At 40.1% G+C, this 20,085-nt stretch overlaps 2 protein-coding genes across 2 annotated transcripts in view; one reads left to right on the forward strand and one right to left on the reverse strand.

Moving 5' to 3' along the window:
• The window catches only part of doc2d (double C2-like domains, delta), a 30,900-nt gene that overhangs the window by 8,847 nt on the left and 1,968 nt on the right, over window positions 1–20,085 (reverse strand). Inside the window, exons 4-7 of the mRNA XM_062429911.1 lie at window positions 16,160–16,269; window positions 9,671–9,797; window positions 9,313–9,369; window positions 8,544–8,668 (exon numbers count right to left, since the gene is read on the reverse strand). Of these exons, the coding sequence (XP_062285895.1) occupies window positions 8,544–8,668; window positions 9,313–9,369; window positions 9,671–9,797; window positions 16,160–16,269 (419 nt within the window). The remainder of the gene's footprint in view (window positions 1–8,543; window positions 8,669–9,312; window positions 9,370–9,670; window positions 9,798–16,159; window positions 16,270–20,085) is intronic.
• The window catches only part of cabp4 (calcium binding protein 4), a 54,111-nt gene continuing 44,354 nt past the window's right edge, over window positions 10,329–20,085 (forward strand). Inside the window, exon 1 of the mRNA XM_062429922.1 lies at window positions 10,329–10,370. The gene's annotated coding sequence lies outside the window, so the exon portion shown is untranslated. The remainder of the gene's footprint in view (window positions 10,371–20,085) is intronic.

A 20,085-nucleotide genomic window follows, 5' to 3' on the forward strand; every position in this document is an offset into this window, starting at 1 on the left:
ACATAGCTGAAGTGAGGTTTATAGGGGACAAATCTAAACGCTGATGGTATTATTCTATTGCCATTACAATCAACATTTACTCCATAATGATAAGTGAAAGCAAAAACCAATTCCACTTTCACAACAGTGTTGCCACACCATAAAACATAATTATTTTATGTAAACCATAAAAGTGATTTGCAACAGTTTTGGAAAGCTGACGACGGTAGCTGGAAATTTGAAAATACTCCTATGGGTCGTTCTGGAGTGCATGGTATAATCGACCCATCATGTCATTTAATTACGACGATGCATTGGTACCCTGAATTTTCCAGTCTTTACCTTTTAAGGTAAATTTAATGGCTGCTGGCTGTAGCTTCATATTTGTCACACAGGCATGAGATCCCTTTCATCTAACTCTAAGCAAGAAATTGAACAAACTCCCCAAATCTCAACCTATTCCTCTGATTCAACCCTGGTTGTAACCTGTAGATGTTACAGAGAAATTGACCAATTTCCGAGCAGCGTAGGATGAAAGGGGTCAGTAACAATTTTGTACAATACAGATTCTCAAATGCATTGTACTTTTCAAACAGGGTCAGAACATTAATTATTTCTGAGATCGAAGTAATTAATCCATGACTTCTTTATCTTTTGCCCAATTGTGATTGTAAGCCTTGCTGAATGGCAGAAAGAAAAGAAGACAGAAAGTTTGCAAAATCTCTTTCTGAGATAATTGTGACCCAGAAGTCTTTTGTACAAAGGCTGGGACAGTGAGAGAGTGACAAGAGAGAGAGAGACAGTAGACTACAGCAAGATCATAATCATGCCGACATTGAAGGTTCTATATACGCTCCAGCGAAGAGGCAACAGAAGGATCGCTGGAGGGCAACGGGAGTCACCATCAGCATAAATTCCAAGTTAAGATGTTCAGGCAATAAGATATCGCACTCTTCCAGCCTCACCCCCGCCAGTGACGAATGCTGGCCTGACAGCTGATGCATGAGATGGGCTTGGGGCTGCAACTGCAGAGCGGGAATCAGAGCAAGTGAAGGATGGAGGGATGGAGGTGACGAAGAAACAGGAGGAAGAGGAGGAACTGATTGAAAGCAAGTGGTGGCACAAAGACAGGTGCCACTGAAATGATGATATGAAATGATCTTCTGAAGTTATAGTTATCAGAGAGAATTTTAACTTAAGTCCTCCTCCCTTGTAGTGACACTTTAGAAATGCAAACACAATTTAAGTCATAGCTTATAAACATTTTCTTGGTTATTTCTTAAACAGGACTGAAATCAATACGATGTAAGCAACCTTATCTGATATCCAATATGCTTCCCAGTCTCTGGGGGCTTGACTGATAAAGGGTTTACAACATAAATCTAGGTGATCAAAAGATTTAAGGGATTAGAAACAAATCTAAATATATTTCTTTCATAAAAAATTATGTTAAATTTAGCTGACTTTATTCTTTCCAATTTCTGCTTTTTTTTTCTTGTGAAATAAGGTATATTTCCCCAGTGCAAACCTTCATAAATGATTCAGATGAAACAATCTGAGATGGGAAAATCACACAGGCTCACATATTTCCAATGTCTTAAACTAATACTCATATGTCCAAATGTTCACTGAAATGATTATTGGCCACTGTAATTGTTCCTCCTTTCTATACTTGGACACAAAGAGATTCCCTCTTAAAGTAATTTCAATTGAAGTAATGGGGGATGAAATCCACAACCCTCATTGTCTGTAAAAATGCAAAGGTCAGGCGACACTAATATGAGGCTTCAGAAATGTAGTGTGTATCTTGCAGAGTTACAGTGTTTTAATTACAAAATTCACACTTTGCGTTACTCTCCTACTCAGAAAGTAAAAACATTGCTGAGGTAGCACAAACAGAAAAAAGTGTAACTGGATGATAATTTAGACTGAAGTCTCATTTAGCTTCAGATGAACTTACAAACACACTATTTTATGGAATGAGGACTGTGGATTTTGTCCCTCATCACTCAATACCCCTTCCAATGTGTAAAACCTGTTGTTTTAAGATTTACTATACAAATGTGAACCGATTCCAACCAAAGACATTACACATTACTGTACAACCTCAGTCCTACAGTATGAAGATTTTTTAAAGTTCTGCTACTGATCTGATTATGAATTAAGAATGTAATTAAAGACCCTAAAAATGTATTATTCCAATCAGCTTCTTACTATGACTGATGAGTTAACTACAAGAACCTTTTTTTTTGCCAAAGTTAGAAAAGTTTTTGTTATTTCACAAAGAAAAAGATGTGTATTTAATTTCTTTCTGTGCTTCAGTTGGAAATATGTGAGGTTGTGTACTTCTTGTGCGCCAATCAGGATTCAGCATCATTTGAATCTGATGACTGTTGGTTTTCTGGTCCCTGAAAATCAAATCTGATCAAAGTACCCCCCACCCCCTCCTATTGGGGAAACATCCCCTTCATTTTAAATATCAGAGGTTTAAAAGAAAAAACCTACATGTAATAAACCCACCCTATCTTTAACTTTTACATCCTGTGATTCCAGTTCAAACCAATTTTTTATGGCATTTTACCAAATCACCTCTTGTTTCCAGACTGTTAGATGTTTACCGCATTCTAAAAAGGTCATTTTCTCCATAAACTTATCAGAATTTATCCTCTGTAATACCTCTGGCATATGCAGTAGTCTGCCTGCCTTCACAAGAAAGAGAATGGGAAGAAAAGACGGAATCAATTGCGAGAGGCAGCCAAACAAAACCTCTATTTGACCAGCAGCATGTGAGATGGTGAGGTGAACGCTCGAGGGACATCTCAGTATGAGCTGTGCCAAATCACATTTTACATATGGCTCCCAGGCAGCTCAGATGGGGGAATTCCAATTTCCAGAATAACAAAACACCATTTGACAGCAACATTCATAATAATGAAAGCACAAATAAAAATATTCTGTACAGCAGCCATCAAACTATGCTCGAATTAGCATGGAAAATTCGATGTGAGGAATAATTTGTAACATGGGAGGCTGGTCCATGGAGATAGCAAGGTTTTTTTGTTGGCTGTTTCTTTAAATAGTAGGTTGTTCATTGAAGAATACAGTGAAACTAACCATATAACTCTGTGCTGTATAATTCTCCCATTTTACCAGTGTGTCACAAACCTCCACTGACTGATAATGTTAACAGTGACTAACAGATTCTCTAATAATGATTGGGACTTTTGTTCCATTGGACTAGTTTGTTTTTTTCCTATAGAGCCTTTTGCAAGGGCAACCAATGGCTGAGGAATGACGTAAGGGCAAAATAGGAAGAACAAGACACGGGACATTATGAAATCTACTGTAATGCAGCACATAACTACAGCTGCCAAATTAACACAAATCATGCTGCATGTGTTAGGTACTTAATGAAAGTTACTTTGCTGTCTTTACATCACAAAACTTTTCAAAAGTCATTGACTTGTCTTATATTACGTTATTGTTCATATTGATGGTATTGATGTATTGGTATCTTTTATCAGATTTTTAAAGATTTTTTTTCTAAATCTTGTTTGTATTTATGATGATTTTTGTTTTAAAGGATAGAAGTCTATCTATCTATTACACTGATATAATAGTTGATACAATAAATATTCCTCATGTTCACTGTGGTGATGAGGCAATTTCTAGTGTGACTACTCTGTAAAAGATGGACAAAAAACACAGTCCTCATTCTGCACAGTAATGCATTATAAATGTATTCTGAATCTAATTTGAGTCTCAGTGAGTTGCCAGTCTGAGTGGTACAAATAAAAGATGGTCTTAGAATGAAATTCCCTTATGTGTTACTATCCAATTATTGCAGCAAAGACCTTTGCTTAATTTTGAAATAAAAAAGATGGTAACTTTGTTAGATATCCATTTTATTTGTCTAACTCAGACTGCTGTTACCTTGCGAGGCAGCAAGATCATGCAAGACTCTATCTTGTCAGGCTTCAAGTTATGAGCTTGAGTCTGAGCCATCAATCAGCGTCCTTAAAGGTTTCTTGTGTGATTCTTGCATGATCTTGGAAATCCAGCAGCCTCACAAGGTAAGACAGTTATAGACAAAAAGGTTCATCCAATCACCTGCCAAGTATTTGTTGAAAGTACCTGCTCTTCCAAACAGTTTCCAAAGACACCTTCTCCGATGGTTCTGTGTAACAAACCATCTGGCGCATCAGGTTAAGACTGATGAAGCCTCATGCCAGATTCAGCTGAACTTGAGAGAGAGATTTTGCACAGAATAAGGACTGTTGATGTACCCCCTTTCTTACATGGAGTCAGGGATCTCTTTGCAGTCAGTATGGACAAGAGGAGTGATAAAACCAACCAATAACTCTGAAAAAGCTGAACATAACCTTGAATCAATTTGACTTGACATTGTTCATTTCATCTTGGTAGGGGAGGTCTGAAGACACTGAAGAAGGCTTTTGACTTCTTGACCCATTTTGCAATGTTATTTATTTTTCTACACATGCTTTTGTGCTGTTTTGTTGTACTAATCATCTGTTCTCCTTGTGCCTAACCATATTCCCATATTGTTATCTTCACTGTTCACCACTTTTTTTTTTACGTCATAGGAACCTCATGACATAATCTCATGACAAATTGACATCTCTAACTGCTCAAGAGAATTTGGTATCAAAAATGATCCTGACAGAAAATCTGACAGCGAGACAAACAAAAGAATGAGAGTGTCCTCGTGAACAAGATAAAGGAACAACTAAAACACTAAGAAGTGACAGGGAGAGATGACGGAGTTGGTGTTAAAAACAGGAGCTAAATTAAAGCAGTTATGACACAGACATGCAAAAAAAAAAAAGTGAGAGAAAATGAGTGACATTTGCACAGAGGAGCTAAATATATGCCTGCTGCATGAAGGAGTCAGGATTTTCACTTCACACAAGCGTTCAGAGGAAAAGAAAATAACACTGTAAAGCATGGCAGCATGCTTGGTCAGCAGGAAATATCGGACATGTTTTGCACATTTTCTGCCTTCACATGTCTTTTTTTCTGACAGAATAATTTATTTTTTCTAATATTTTGATAAGTGCATCTGCAGAGTAAGGGAAAAGACTGTGGGCCACTTCTGAAGGCTGTAAACTTATTTAAAAAGCTAATTTGTCCTTTTAAAACGGAAAACAAATTAGTTCTGTAATAATTGACTGACCTGGTGTCACTTGAATGTCTTTTAAAGACTGATCGAGAGTCACACAGAGAAAACACCAATTTTAAAAGCCTTCAGGACAACTGCACACACAAGCACACAGTGAGCATGAATGAGGAAAGAACAGCATCAACATGAGCTTTAGTGACAGATCCCTATAGAGGATTGCTGGTGTTACAGCTGCAGGACATCTGCGCTCTAACTGTGAAGTAAGTCAGAAAGCTAGCTAAGCAAATTAATTCCTTACTCCTATGTCTATTAATTGCTTTACTCCAGAGATGTAATTTCTCATATGCCAGCACTATATTCACCCCCAGTTTTTTCTTTGTTTGAAGTTAACTTAACTAAACTTCAGTTCATTAATTGTGTTGGGTCTGGAAATCACAAAAGGATGCATTACAAGAGTGTAATGGAACTTCTAGCTTCAATGTTTATTTTCTATGTGCTTCTCTCTCTCTCCTATTCTTGCTCTCTCTCCCCCCTACCCCAACCGGTCGAGGCAGATGGCCGCCCACTTTGAGCCTGGTTCTGCCTGAGGTTTCTTCCTGTTAAAAGGGAGTTTTTTCTTGCCATTGTCGCTAAGTGCTTGCTCATGTGGGAATGTTGGGTCTCTTTAAAATTAAAACCTGAAGAGTACGGTTTAGAACCTGCTCTATGTGTAAAGTGCCTTGAGATAACTTTGTTGTGATTTGGCGCTATACAAATAAAGATTGATTGATTGATTGAGTGTCATACTATATACTCTGCAGACCAGCCACTGAAGTGAGGTAAACAAGGCTCTTTGTGATGGTTATAGAAAATTCCTGGTACAAAAGAGACAAGTTAAAAAAAAAAAAAAAGAATGACTTAAGCGCCAGAAATAAGAATCATAGTGGTGGCTTAAACAAATCATGTAAACTAAAACAGCCTATATAAAAGTGAAAAGACACAAGACAAGAAAAAAGAGACACCAACCAAAGCGTAGAAAATGAAACAGAGCAGGTAAAAAGGAAAAGAGGGACAGAGGGAAGAGCCAGACGCAAACTCTGTGCATCAAAATTGACTGATAAAGTAAACTGTGGCACTTTAAAAGCACTTGGAGAGACAGTAGAAAAAGATGCATGTGTGCATCTGAGAGAGAGAAAGGTGTAGGAGGAGCTTCCTCTCTGATTGTTTGTTTGTTTGTCCCATCTCTCTCTACAACAATTCAAAAGACCATCAAAATACCAATATTGTGGATAAATATTGAGAAGGTTTTGCTCAATATTTCCAATTTGTGCAACCTACTGAAATCATCATCACATAAAAATGTTTCTCATTGCAGCAATTCCAGCTGTCCCTCTCATGCTGTCTATTCCAAACTGTTGTGGATCACCTCTCCATCTTTCTCCCATTCACTGCACTGGGTAAACCAGTTCTTCAAGTAACTGTACAGTACCAGTCAAAAGTTTGGACACACTTTCTCATTCAAGTGAATGGGAAGGTGTGTCCAAACATTTGACTGGTACTGCACATTCTGCATCTTTTCCCATCACCCTCTGGCCATAAACACATGTTATCTCCCCATCAAAGGGATAAAAACCAAGTCAAAAGGGCTTTACCTATTCTTGAATATTTGGATCATAGTTTAACCAACAGAAAAAACTAAAAACTGCTTTAGAGCCCGTAAAACTTCCTTTAGAGACAATTTCAGCAGCCTGGTGCTCCTTCTGCCTCGAAGCCTCCCACTGCATCGGTTATAGGATTGGTTGTCCTGTGTGGGAGCTCTGTCTCTAAGCACTGCTGGTATTTACAGTGAGTACACCATGGCAGAGAAGAGAGTTTGTTTTTGAGCTGTGTGAGTTTAATCTGTCACCACCCATGCCTTGCGAGCAGGTTAGCCCAGATGTACAATGTTGGACATTTTGCCTTTCACTTGGCTCTATATTTTAGACTTTGAAGAGACGTGCATCGTAGTCCCCCCTAAACAGTACAGTATAACCAGGAAAAGGAGTCCAAATCCACCTGCTGCATGATTGATTTGTCACGACCATTATGGGACTGTAGGGGCTTTTTTAAGGTTCTTTAACTGTCATGGATGTGTCCTCCTTCAGCTCACAAAGGCGACAGAGTTAAAGTTGTGATGCTAATCTGCGTCTTGCAGTGCTAAAAGTTAATTAAGCTTGTGGCAGCTTTACAGTTCCATCATTAGTCTTGGAGGGTGGCCCATGTTTTCACATTTCATAGGTTTGTGGGTGTTGTGCCATGCTTCTGTTAGCAGGGCATCTGGCTTCACCCCCTCAAGCCTGTCAGGCTCACTAGAGGGTGAAGCCTGTGTGTAATAGATCAAAGCTTATGCACTGTAACACCCAGTTCTATGAGTAATGTATAAGAGCCCTTTAACCCTTTTTGACGCAGTGACATTGCCTGAGATTGGCCTGATTGGCCAAGTACATGCAAGTTTTCTGACTGAAATTTAATAAAGGATTATAGTAATAGTTTTGGTAGTAGTCTGTCTAAGCTGGCACTTACTGTTTTCTATGTTGTGGAGCTAGGAAACAGCATCAAGGCTTTGTATTGGTGGTTAGTGTTAGTTGTGACAAATGCTCGATCAAGCCTCAGGTAAAACTCTACAAGCCATGTTAGGAGCGGCATGGGCCCTGCCGCAAAAAACCTGCAGCCCTTTCAATCACTTGAATGGATGCAGTGCGTTGCTGCAGAAGGGCTGCCAACAGAGGGTCGTCCAGTAAAAAAGAAAAATCTGGCTCAACTTTTACTGCAACATCATTTGGGAAAAGTGCCACATTACACACAGTACGTGCAAGCACACATTCCTGGTGGATTACTTTTTAAAGTAAACGCTTCATTTCTACTGTTTACCTTTTTGTTTATCTCACAGTTGTCACAATGAAAGATGAAATAGTTGCCACTGTGATAACTTTCCAGATTGTAAAATCTTCAATGAGTGTCTTTGAGCATTAGAAACAAAAAATGACTGTATAAGTATTATGATATAATTGAATATTCCTTCAGTACCGTGCATGGCAGCTAATGATTAAGAGATGGTTATCAGTTAAAGTTTAAAAAAATATCCAAAATATGGTTAAGTAAAAAAAAAAAAAGTCCTGCTCTTGTAAGATATAACATGAGCCCAGGCCACTGTTGATTCCAGCATGCTGTTTTTCACATCTTTACTTTTCTCTATGCATATATATATATATATATATATATATATATATATATACAGTATATATATATATGATGTTCTTATAGTGCCTATGGCAGTGGTATACCACTTGCATTCGTTGAGAGTGTTGCCACTAACCATTAAATGCAAATGCAGAACAGTTGCATATGAACATACACGCATTTGTTGGATGCCAGTTTTGTTCATAAAAATACCGACGTGACTTACATTTTGACAAAGGGGTCAGAGTAGCCGTTGGAGTCCATGGCAGCCAGATGGGCACAGCGTATGATCCCAACCAGCAGGCAGCCCTTCTCTGTGTTATAGCACAGTGACACCAGGATGCGGCCACGCTGGGGACAGAAAACAACCATGTCAGACGCAGCACCTGTTTCCACTCTGATGTTTCCCCCCTTCACTGAATACGCGCAGTGGGGAATCCTGCAGCAGATTTTGTTTGTCAGTGGCTATAAAAAATAACTGAACTCTGAACAACTGAAATAAAGATACTTTATACTTTAACAAATACTTTAGCTGCAATTTTGCTCCAAAATTGTTTCCTACATAGCATACAGTGTGTGCCTGTAAGGACAACAGCAGTATTCAAATTTAAGTTTGTAATTAAAAGCCTTATCTGGGATTGGCAAAATGACACTGCTCCCTTCTCATTTGAGACCCAAAGCTATTAGCCTCTGTCTCTAAAATCATGAGGAGAAATGAGATAACGACCACCAGAGGAGAAAAACACTGCTGCGATTCAAAAACTGTTGTGATATTGTGTCCATATGAAAAGTTTCTCTCACACTGGTGTATTAAAGTGCACGCCACATTTACTAATCAATTAAACTTTCTTTTTACATGGTGGAAATAGAAGACATTAGAATTTCCAAAAAAGATAAGAACATGTATTATATAGAAGGGTAATAGGAAATTGCAGAGAGCCATGTTTAGGTTAAAATGATGATAGGATTGGTGATGATAAAAACAATAGTGTTACCTCCTCTTCTGCCACCGGAGCTCCCTGCTCCACCAATTGATTGTTAGTTTCTTTATTCTGAAATGACAGAGAAACAGAGAGAGATAGACATACAGAAAGAGAGAGCGAGCAATCTTGGTTATAACCTACAAAACCTCCAGGTGAATATCTATTACACAATATAATGCAGTGCAACATGAACAATGGAAATAGGACATATCTTGATATATATATGTCTACAGAAACCCATTTACTATGTATGTGAACAGTCCATGCATGGTCACACACACACACACACACACACACACACACACACACACACACACACACACACACACACACACACACACACACACACACACACACATAATGTACCAACCTGTGCAATTCTCTCGAGGCCCATATTGTATCGTTTGTTCTCCCCCTCTCTGAGTTTCTTCAGTGCCACTCTCACCTCTCCAATGAATTCATTTCGCCCGAGTCTGTCCATGTCACACACGCACAGCCTTCATACACAAGGCAGACACACACACATACACGGAGAAACAGATGAGTCAGTTACAGAAGAACCCTGCTGCTGTGTTCCACTCATTATTGTGAAGACTGTGCCAAATACATCCAAAGTATGTCTGAACTATCATCCAGCTTCATGTGCAAGACAAGTCGAGTTCTCTGTGATTTCACAAGAACGACCTCATAATTGATGAGACATTGCGTGATTGCTTGAGGAGGACATAGGTTTCCAAAGGATTTCAGTCATGTTCTTCATGGCTGTTCCTCCATCAGACACTAATTTAAAATCACATTTAATCATCCCCCTTTGCAGTCAGTTTAAAAAAAAAAAAAAAAAATGTAAACATAGTTTTGTATTATTAGAATGAAGAAAAAAGGTGATTGGAAAAATATCAGAAATGCTCCTTTTTCTCTCAGTCGGCTAGGGGGTCTGTTGGAGGTTTGTTTGATTGACATTAATTGGCAGAATGTGGCGCTACACCATATGGCATGGAGACAAAGTAAACAAACTGCTGAAGCTACAAGTCATGGACAGACCAGCATCTCACATTTAAGACCATTTTCAGGTAAGCATGCTGTTTAATGTGCTGCAGCAGATTAGCTTAATTAGCCAGGTTACCTAATCTGCTAATTGTCTGCCTCAACTGTACTTTTTGTTTAGTGCTAATTATCAAATGCATGCTAACACACAAACGAAGATTGTGAGCATTGTAAGTTTACATAATACCTGCTTAACCTCTGCATGTTAGCTTTGTCATGTTGAAAAAAATGATGATGATGATAATAATAATAAGAATAAGAATAATAATAATAATAATGATAACAACAACAACAATAATAATAATAAAACTGAAAACGGCTTTTTCTCATTGCACTTGCATGTCAGCAATTTGTACCACAGCTCTTTCTCTGTCTCTCTCCTCTAACACTTGATTGTCTTGCCTCGCTTGTTAGTTGCTTTGCATAAAAGCCTCTGCCAAATGACAAAATGTAAATGTAAATTACTGAGCAAGCTCACTGTTACTCTATTTTTTGTGTGTTTCACTGAGTTGAAAAATGCTTTTATTTCATGTTGTGTGCAGGTAATCGAGTCATTTGCATAGACTTTCTACATATTACTAAAGGTGCCATAATTGAGCGGAAAACATATTCTATTTGAATTATGTAAAGATTCTTCTATTGCATGTCTTGCTTTTAGTTTCCCTCTAAATATAAAAAGAGACGACTAAATCAGTGTCCTGTGTATTGCTATAGTTGTGCAATATGATTGCTCCCACAGAGAGCACTTTTTCCGACAGTTGGTGATGTTTGATGGAGGGTGAATATATTCCATCAGATACAGTGGCGTCTTCACAGCCCATCACCTGCTACAATATTCCCTCTGTGCTCTGATATTCCCAGATGGACTGTTTCCTCTATGATTTCTCTCTCACTCTTCACTCTCTACTCTCAACCTTTCTCTCTCGCGCTGCACACATGCACACACACACACACACACACACACACACACACACACACACACACACACACACACACACACACACACACACACACACACACACACACACACACACACACCTATCCCCTCTTCCTGTCCCTCTGACATTTGGACGTTTGACATGCTGGTTCCAGCCTTTTAGTCATAACTGATATCTCCAGCAGAAGCCTCAGAATAACTCTGACTCATGACCACAGCTGTCAGATGATTTATGTGCCTTTGCTCTGTCATACTTGTAAGGTGTCTGTGATGAGACGAAGGTTGTGGTGAAAAGTGACATCAGTTCTGCCCCAAAACGTGTAGCCCTCTGTGCAAATGCTCCATCCGGTTTCTTTGCACCCTCTCCCACATTTTCCGGCTCTAGTATTCCTGTAAAAGCCAAGCAGATGCTCATGGAATCTGTTCAACCTGCGGTGCCAAATTCAGTGTGGAGTCACTGACAAAAATCTGCCTCATGAGTTACTTTAGATTAACAGGATGTTTTAGCATGCCTGTGTGTTTTCTGAACCTGTGAAAGTATTACTTTAATGGTCTAAACAAGTAGGAAGACAGTCAACAAAAACTGGCTTCGATGACAAGTATAACTTTTTTTGTTTTTTTTAAAGATCATTGGCATGTAAGGAGCTCAGTGGTATTTCAAACTTTAGATACTGTGAATACCTCATGAATCCCCACTTAGCCTGCCAATTGATTTGTTATGCCATACTGCTTTTAATTCCATGCCATGGGGATTTGTGTGATTTAAGGCTTAATTCTCTGTTTTCCACATTTGGGCTTTACTTGATGTTCCCAAATATTAATTGAACTGTTCAAGGCACTACACATGACATATGATTTTCCATTTACAATATTTAATGTATTTAAAAGTTTAATATTGTGAAGATAAATTACATGGCTACTTGAAATTAGCTGATATTCTACACTGATTTTAGGGGGAACATTTGAGCACTACATGATTTGATCTAACACATTTTTGTAGAATCAGTCCAAGGTCTTGGTGATAGTTTAAAAGAATGTAGTTTGAGTAGCGTGACGGAGAGTGATTCGATTTATGCTAAACAGTATACGTCCCTTGTATAAGAGAAAAGGATTTGTGTGCTGTATGAAGTATCTAACATCTATCTAGTATCTAACACAATGGCTGAAGGTGAGTGTAAACTTCCCCAACACAAATTAAGAGCAGAGGTAGAGCTGCTAATGTTACTCTAAACTGATAAACCACTATCTTGGCTTCCATGCTGTGGATGCACCAGTCCTGAACAGGTATAACCAGTAACCCCCCATATTAGTATAGTTAGCTAGTGACCCTTGAGTTTGGAAGTAATGATAATGTTACTTGTGGGCTTATAATGCAGTCTTCATTAGAACAGATAAACACAGCTTATTCTTTCACTTTTGCTGTTGTGTTTCTGGTTTTAGAAAGGTCATAAAAAAGACACAACCAACACTCATTAGATACCAAGTACCACTAATTAGTTTGACAGACCTGACCTGCCTAGTTACAGTTGCTATGCAATGAATGGACAGTCATTGTTCAGTGAACTCCTTACAAAAAAATCAAACAACCCCAACCAAAATATAACCCCAGCATCTAACTTCTAATCAAAGTTAGTTTTTTTACTCACTGACCATATCAGTACCAGACTATACATCTCACCTAAGGCATCCAGTAGCTAATCACAGCCTCATCCTACATACAATACAATATCAGGTCCCAGATTTGCTCCTATCTCTCTACAGCCAGGGACAGTGTGAGTCTATTACGAAGCCCGAGAGAGGGATGGTGAGATAGAGGGAAGACACTGAAAAAAAAGTAGACTAGACCTGGCACTGACATCATCTTGGTAGTCCACACACATGCACACACATACACACACAATCTCTTGATCAAAACACCACCACAGTTTCCATCTCCACTCTTTTAACTAGTGGCCTGATCATCATTTCAGCTATAAAAGCCAAAAGGAGCCTTAAGATTCTACCCAATGTGTGCATGAATGTACAATTCACATATTCTTTGAGGGCTGTGTCATTTAAATGAGGGGAAGGATTGAAGCACCAGATTACTACTGTCAAATCATTTTAAATTTGCCCAAAGGCAGAGGCAGAACGCAATGGAGAAACAGGGAAATTTGGACCTAATCTTGAAATCATGTCAGCTTCACTACAATAAAACGATCTTCTAAGAGAGTCGTTATGTCTAATATTCAGACATAAAAGGAGATAAATCCACTTGTTCCCAGTGCAGTTTTCCTTGTGTCAGGTGCTTTCTAGAAATTAAATCATTTTTGAAACAAACTGACTTTTATTGGACATTCAAATCATCTCAGATTGTTACAATTATTATGTTTAGGACTCAATAACTAATAAATTACTTATGAAGATGGGGATTTCTGCACTGTGTTTAAGTTTGGTCGGTGTTTCACTCAAGACCTGAACACCTCAAGCAGCATTCCTGCACCAATTAAAGGATTAGTCAGTATGAGGCCAACCGTGAAGTCTGGATTGAGGACATTAGTTATTAGTTTACTCAGCTGGTTCATTCTTAATAACAGTGGTCCTTGGAGATACAGTCTGCACACTGAGGAATAGAGTTGTTGAATACATGATATAAAAAAGAATGCTTAAACAACTTTGAGAGACTTCTTCCTTTTTTTAGCCATTTCATAACCAGCTTCTTTCTATTTTGGCACATTTTGCATAGGCATAATGCCTTTTTATAATCTTTTTAACTGAAAACGAAAGAATGAATGAGGAAATAAATAAATAAATCCACTTCTCCCTCCACTTTAAACACTGCATACAGCATTTGTCCTCCACTACAAAGAATAGTTCGATAAAAATGCTTTTGACACTAAAGAAATGTTTAATGACTCAGAAGTTTTTGGGTGCACTCAAGCTTTTATCTGCGTCTCTGATGTGGGCCGAACAGTAAGAAACAGCTTTAAAGAAATACCTGAAAGAACCTTTGTTCTCGCATGAAAACTAAATCTTTTGAATTGAAATGGGTTTGGGCTGCGTGCAGCGTAGCCCAGATTAACCATTTTCGCAGTGTCCAGGCCTTTGGGCAAGTCTAGAGAGAGGCCAAGTCTGGACACAGTCCTCTCGCTCAGCAGTGCAAAGAGCATGGGGATCAAAGAGTACAATATCCCCTCTTCTGCTCCCTGCTGGGACCAGACCAGCAGGATACAGCAGGGCACAACTGAGTAGGTAAACATTTCTCCAGGGATCGCTCTCTGTTTCTCCATTCTCTGACTGTTCGCTGCTTTCTATGGTGTAATGAGAACAAAGTCTGTCTATTGGCTGAAAGTATTGTGCTGGCGCCTTTACACATCCAGACAGAGTTTGAACAGATTTTCTTCCTCTCTTCCTCTCCCTGTCTCTGTCTGCTTGCCCCCCCCCCCCCACCACCCCTTTCCACATGTCAGACAGCGTTTCATTCACTCACGCTTGTTTGCCGTTCTCAAATATTTCTCACTGTCTCCATTCTTTTGTTTTTGGCTGTTCATTGAGTTAACTCCTCCCCATCACTCACTTTTTTTCCCCAGCTAAGTGAAATTCCTCATTCATCACTTAAGCCATTTCATTACTGTCCCTCTCTAAGCCAGTGTCTCTGTCTCTCCATTGACCCTTGGATCCTCTCCATCCCTCTAGTCTGTCGTCTTCCTCAATCTTGGCCTCCCTAGTTTCCCCTTCTGCACTTTCTTATCTGTCACTTGGCATCAATCACGCTTTTCTTCCTGCTCTCTTTGTTGATCTTGGCAGCCACCTCTCTATTTCTCTCTCTCTCTCTCTCTCTCTCTCTCTCTCTCTCTCTCTCTCTCTCTCTCTCTCTCTCTCTCTCTCTCTCTCTCTCTCTCTCTCTCTCTCTCTCTCTCTCTCTCTCTCTCTCTCGCTCTCTCCTCATCTCTTGCATGACACTGGACACACTTCTCCTCCTCCTCATCCTCGCCTTGGCTGCCCACAGCCTACATGCTGGTTTTTGTCTGTTGGCTATGTCCTTGGATAGAGGTCAGGTAGGCTTCCTTTAGTTTGAGGGGGTCTCTCCTCATGCTGCTGTTTCTCTGTGAGATGTGTTTGGTGAGGAAGAGTAAATGTTATTTCTGAATGTGTGTGCTTGCTAAAGCTCAAGGACATGCGTTATTTATGTGTGTGTGTGTGTGTGTGTGTGTGTGTGTGTGTGTGTGTGTGTGTGTGTTTGTGTGTGTGTTTTCTCTGTGTACAGAGGAGGGGCCATGCATGTTGTTTCCTGCCAGTGATTGCCCTTGACATACACACAAGAGGATAAGCACATACCTGACTGCCTGCATTTATTTGTGCGGCAGAGACAAGTGGGTGTGCATGGCCTGTGTGCACTCGTGCACATGTCTGCATGCTTTCGTGCTTGTGTTTCCTCAGGATAAACAATGCCATCCAACCCTATTATGAATCTGCTGAACAAACTGACAATGATTGTACGCAGCGTGCACGTTCACAAACACAACATACACAAAACTCAGCCTCTGAATCAACTTACACATGCAGGGTGACACCAGTGCATCCGGATTTTTGGGCCAAGATGGCTACATTTGACCTCAATTACTCCATATGGAGATCATTTCCAGGAGGGAAGTACAAAGACTCACCACATAGCCAACACCTGATGAGCAACAGTGAGTGGAACAGTTGGCTGGTGCTGCCTGGCTGCAATAATGAATTATCTGGAAAATCCCACTGGGATACATAGCCGGTTGCTGGCAGTACACTAGAGAATTGGAAGCATGGAACTTCATCCTCTGCATAATAAACTGGTCATTTGGCTGTCTGGGAAATAGAGCTAATTGCTGGCCAGAGTGACATCTAGAGTTTTGTTCCTACCTGAGTGTTTTGGTGGTCATGTCAGCCGCTGTGATGCCATGATACACCAGCGTTTCATTCCACACAGGGTTCAGCGTATTCTTCAGGGTTTTTGTGCGTAGCTTGTTCGCCTGCAGAGGGGAGAGTAGGAGAAATATTAAATAAGAAATCCATGGGAAGGGAAGGATCAAAAGAGGAAAAGAGCGGTGACGAATATTTAAAGTATCAAGGGAGCAAAGTCGTCAGATCAGCAAGAAAGGAGAATGAGATCACGAAAAAGAAGAAAAACACAAGTGACACTAAAAGATCAAAGAGGGAGAAAGAGGGAGTGAGAGAAAATGAGTGAGGGAACATCATTTATCTCTGTCCCTCAGGATATAGCAGACATCTGCTGCCTACTTTGTAGAGGAGAGTGAGAGGACGCAAGGCTTCCCTCGCCTCACCTGTCCATCTGTCTCCTCCCCAATGTGATAAGTCGGTGAATTAGCACCAGCCAGGCCTCCAAAACAAGTGCTGTGTCTCGAAACAACAGCACAACACTGCAGCCAATTAAACTGCACAACACAATTAGTGTGAAAAATTAAAGGACAGGAAATGCCCACAAGCCCCTAATAGCATCATCCATAAATAAAGTTTGCGGCCACTTGCTGCTTCACTTCCCACAGTTGCCTTAAGGACGTGTTCATCTTGTTTAAGTTTTTATTTCGGATTTTTGTCTTTTGTATATAATTATGGTTTTATAAAACCATCTAGAAATTAGGCTTGCATGATAATATAATGCATTTTCACTGACTTCCTATGCATTGACATTTTCCTGAATGCTAATCTTGTGAAGCCAAACTTGTGGCTCAAATGCTGAAGTTCTACACAAATTCTTCTCATAAAATATGGGTAATAAGAACTTGCAGAGCCAAAAGCAGAACTAGTAGAAATATGACATACTACGCTTTCAATTTTATGCCACTTTTCTTCTACTCCAACACACTACCGTACTTTTCAACCCACATACATTTCTTTCAATTATCAGTAGTTACTGCAGATTTACATATACGTAAACACAAACTGTAAATACAGTAAAAACAGATAAATTATGAGTCTTCTGAAATAGTACATTTTTGTTATTGCCAAGAAATCCCATAAAAACCCACATGAAATGTATCCTTCATGTATCAAAATCCTAATTTTCCTCTGTGCTAAAGAGCTACATTTTTGTCCAAAAAACAAAAACACCAAAACACATCCATCAGCCACATTGCACTGGGCGACATGTTTTTTTCATTACCCTGAATGTGGACAGTAGTTTATTTTGAGTCAGTGCACATATTTATATATACAAATAGTACAAGGTCATGGTTGCTGTAAATACTCACTAGAACACCAAATGTTCTAATGTTTTAATCTGCCAGTGAAAATAGCTCCCCAAAATGTGATATTTACTCCTTTTTGAGTGTTTTTGCTGAAGAAATTAGAGAGCCCAGATGATGTAGGAAACAACTTTTTTTTTTTAAATTAAACTATATTAATTTGGATGTTCCATTTTCAGTAGGGACGACTTGGCTCAGGGCTGAGAGACACAGATAGATTGGAGAAGTCTGAGAGTACTGAGAGACTCTTGTTTTGGTCTTCTCGTGAGATTTGCTAACAATAAGAAAAATATAGAACATCGCCAGCCTTGTCCTCTAAATGACCAAAGTTACAACAATAATATGTTTAATATTCTACTTATCAGATAATATAACATATAAGAATATGACAGGGGCTTACCAAAATTATCAACATTTAAGCTCTAGTATTCTACATTATAGTGTTTCTACATTTACTTCACTAAAGTATCTTCCAGCACTAGTGTCTATGCAAAATGATATGCTGTCAAGTTGGTTGAGAAATTGTGCAGCTATTCTCTCAAAATGTTCATGTCTGAAGCTTTGAAGATAAACACCTAATTTCTCTCTCTCTCTCTCTCTCTCTCTCTCTCTCTCTCTCTCTCTCTCTCTCTCTCTCTCTCTCTCTCTCTCTCTCTCTCTCTCTCTCGCCTCCTTTTTGCCACATTCACCCTCTTGCGAGGGCCTCAGGGCCAGATGCTGAACCCTCCCCTTCCATCTTCTTTTCCATGCTCTGGTTTTTGTCCACATCCCATTGTTCTGCCTGCACCGCCTCCCCCTTCCTCTTCCCTCTCCTTCCTCATTCCCATCACTGGTCCCTCTTTATCCTTCCTTCTTTCAGAAAGTTTTGACTTATCTACAAGAGTCAGCCCTCCAGAGCTTGTTATATGAAGGGAACAAGTGTTTTTGATTCATGTCATTTGTTTGATTCATTAAAGTGCAGGAGGAGTTGTGCACAGGCAGTCACGACTCACATCGTGTCGCACCACTGCATGTGTACCAGCACAAGTCAACTCAGTAACAATTCTTCAAATAATCATCACTCCCTATTGACTAAATTGGGTTGACTGAATATTTTCTGAGCACTTATCTTACATTTAAAACACCAGTACCCTTTTCCTGCTCTGTGTCACTCCCTGCCTTCATTCTCCCACTTCACCCCAGCTTTTGCATCTGTTTCTAAATGTTTTATCTCTATCCTTCCATCTGTCCATCACACTCTCCCTCCTCTCTCTCTCCATCTGCCTGCATGGATCCTTTTTACTCACAGTACTTTACACTCCCTTTCTCTCAATCCCTACTTCTAAAACTGTGATTGAAGAGAAGCTGGCTATGGGTGAATTTGACACGCGTCTCAATTATGAATGAAGAGATGAAAACACCAGTGACCATCATAGAGGCACCAGGAACTACTGTGTCCATGTATGTTTATGTGTGAGAAGGAAAGAGGGAGTGATAGAGGAAGAGTGAGGGATGAAGGGTGCATCACACATCTCTATGTTACTGTGACTAAACCCTTATGTGTCTGCATATACGCAAGGTCATGTGCCGCAAGTGTGTCCCTGTGTGCCTGGCATCACAAGACAGCATGCTTGCGTGTATACTGCATGGTTATACAGCGTATGCTGCAGGATGTGAGAGTGGATGGGAAACGTGTGTGATCAGAGAGACATGTGTCTCTGCTCGCAGACAACTCAGTTGTGCACAGAAACTGAAACCCTTTGTGTTGTTGATCGTTTATTACAATACTCACATGCTGAGTCTGACTGTGGACAAGAGTAGGTGTGTGTGTGTGTGTGTGTGGTTTTTTTTCTGTCATCCTCACTTCTTTGTGTGCTCGCTCCCACTTTTCAAGTGCGGTGAGCCCCGTCTGGTGGATATTAAACAAATGGGTACATGGGTACTTACCTACTCATTGACGCTTTTCTCCGCGCCCCCCACCACCACCATCCTATCCCCCATCAACACTCGCCTGTTGACGTGAGTCGTGTAACAATCCTCCCTGTTTCCATGACAACCACCTGCTGCTGTCCTCCCCTCATCTGTCTCTCCCTCCCTTTCTCCACTCCCTCTCTCTCCGTCTTTCTCACTCTCCCCTCCTTTCCTCCCTCCCAGTTGTCTCCTTTCTCTCTCACACTGTTGGTATTTCAAGGTCAAAGAGGGTCAGAGCGAGATAGTGAGATAGAGACAGAGATAGGGGTGGAAAGTGGGGAAAGGAGAGCGATAACAATGGCAGAGAAGACAGACAGAGGAAGGCTGGAGGACAAAAATCCCCCAGACGTTGTTATTGTTAGCACCTTAGACCTCAGACAGTTGCCTCATTCAACCTATCTTGGCTCAGCGTCTTCCCTCGCATTTATCATAACCTCATTTCATGTTAACCTTGAGCCAAAATGGCCGACAACAGGTTGCATTCTGCCAGAGCTGGGGGTTACTGTTGTGGTGAGCCTTATCTTCTCTGCAGCTTGAGCTGCAAACAAGACAGGAGCAGTGCAGCAGACCAGAACATGTTTGTGCTCAATAAAGCAGAGCATTGGATGGGCTACATTAAGCGGCCCACTAAAG

Source organism: Scomber scombrus, chromosome 2, assembly GCF_963691925.1.
Source record: "Scomber scombrus chromosome 2, fScoSco1.1, whole genome shotgun sequence".
NCBI classification, from domain to species: domain Eukaryota; kingdom Metazoa; phylum Chordata; class Actinopteri; order Scombriformes; family Scombridae; genus Scomber; species Scomber scombrus.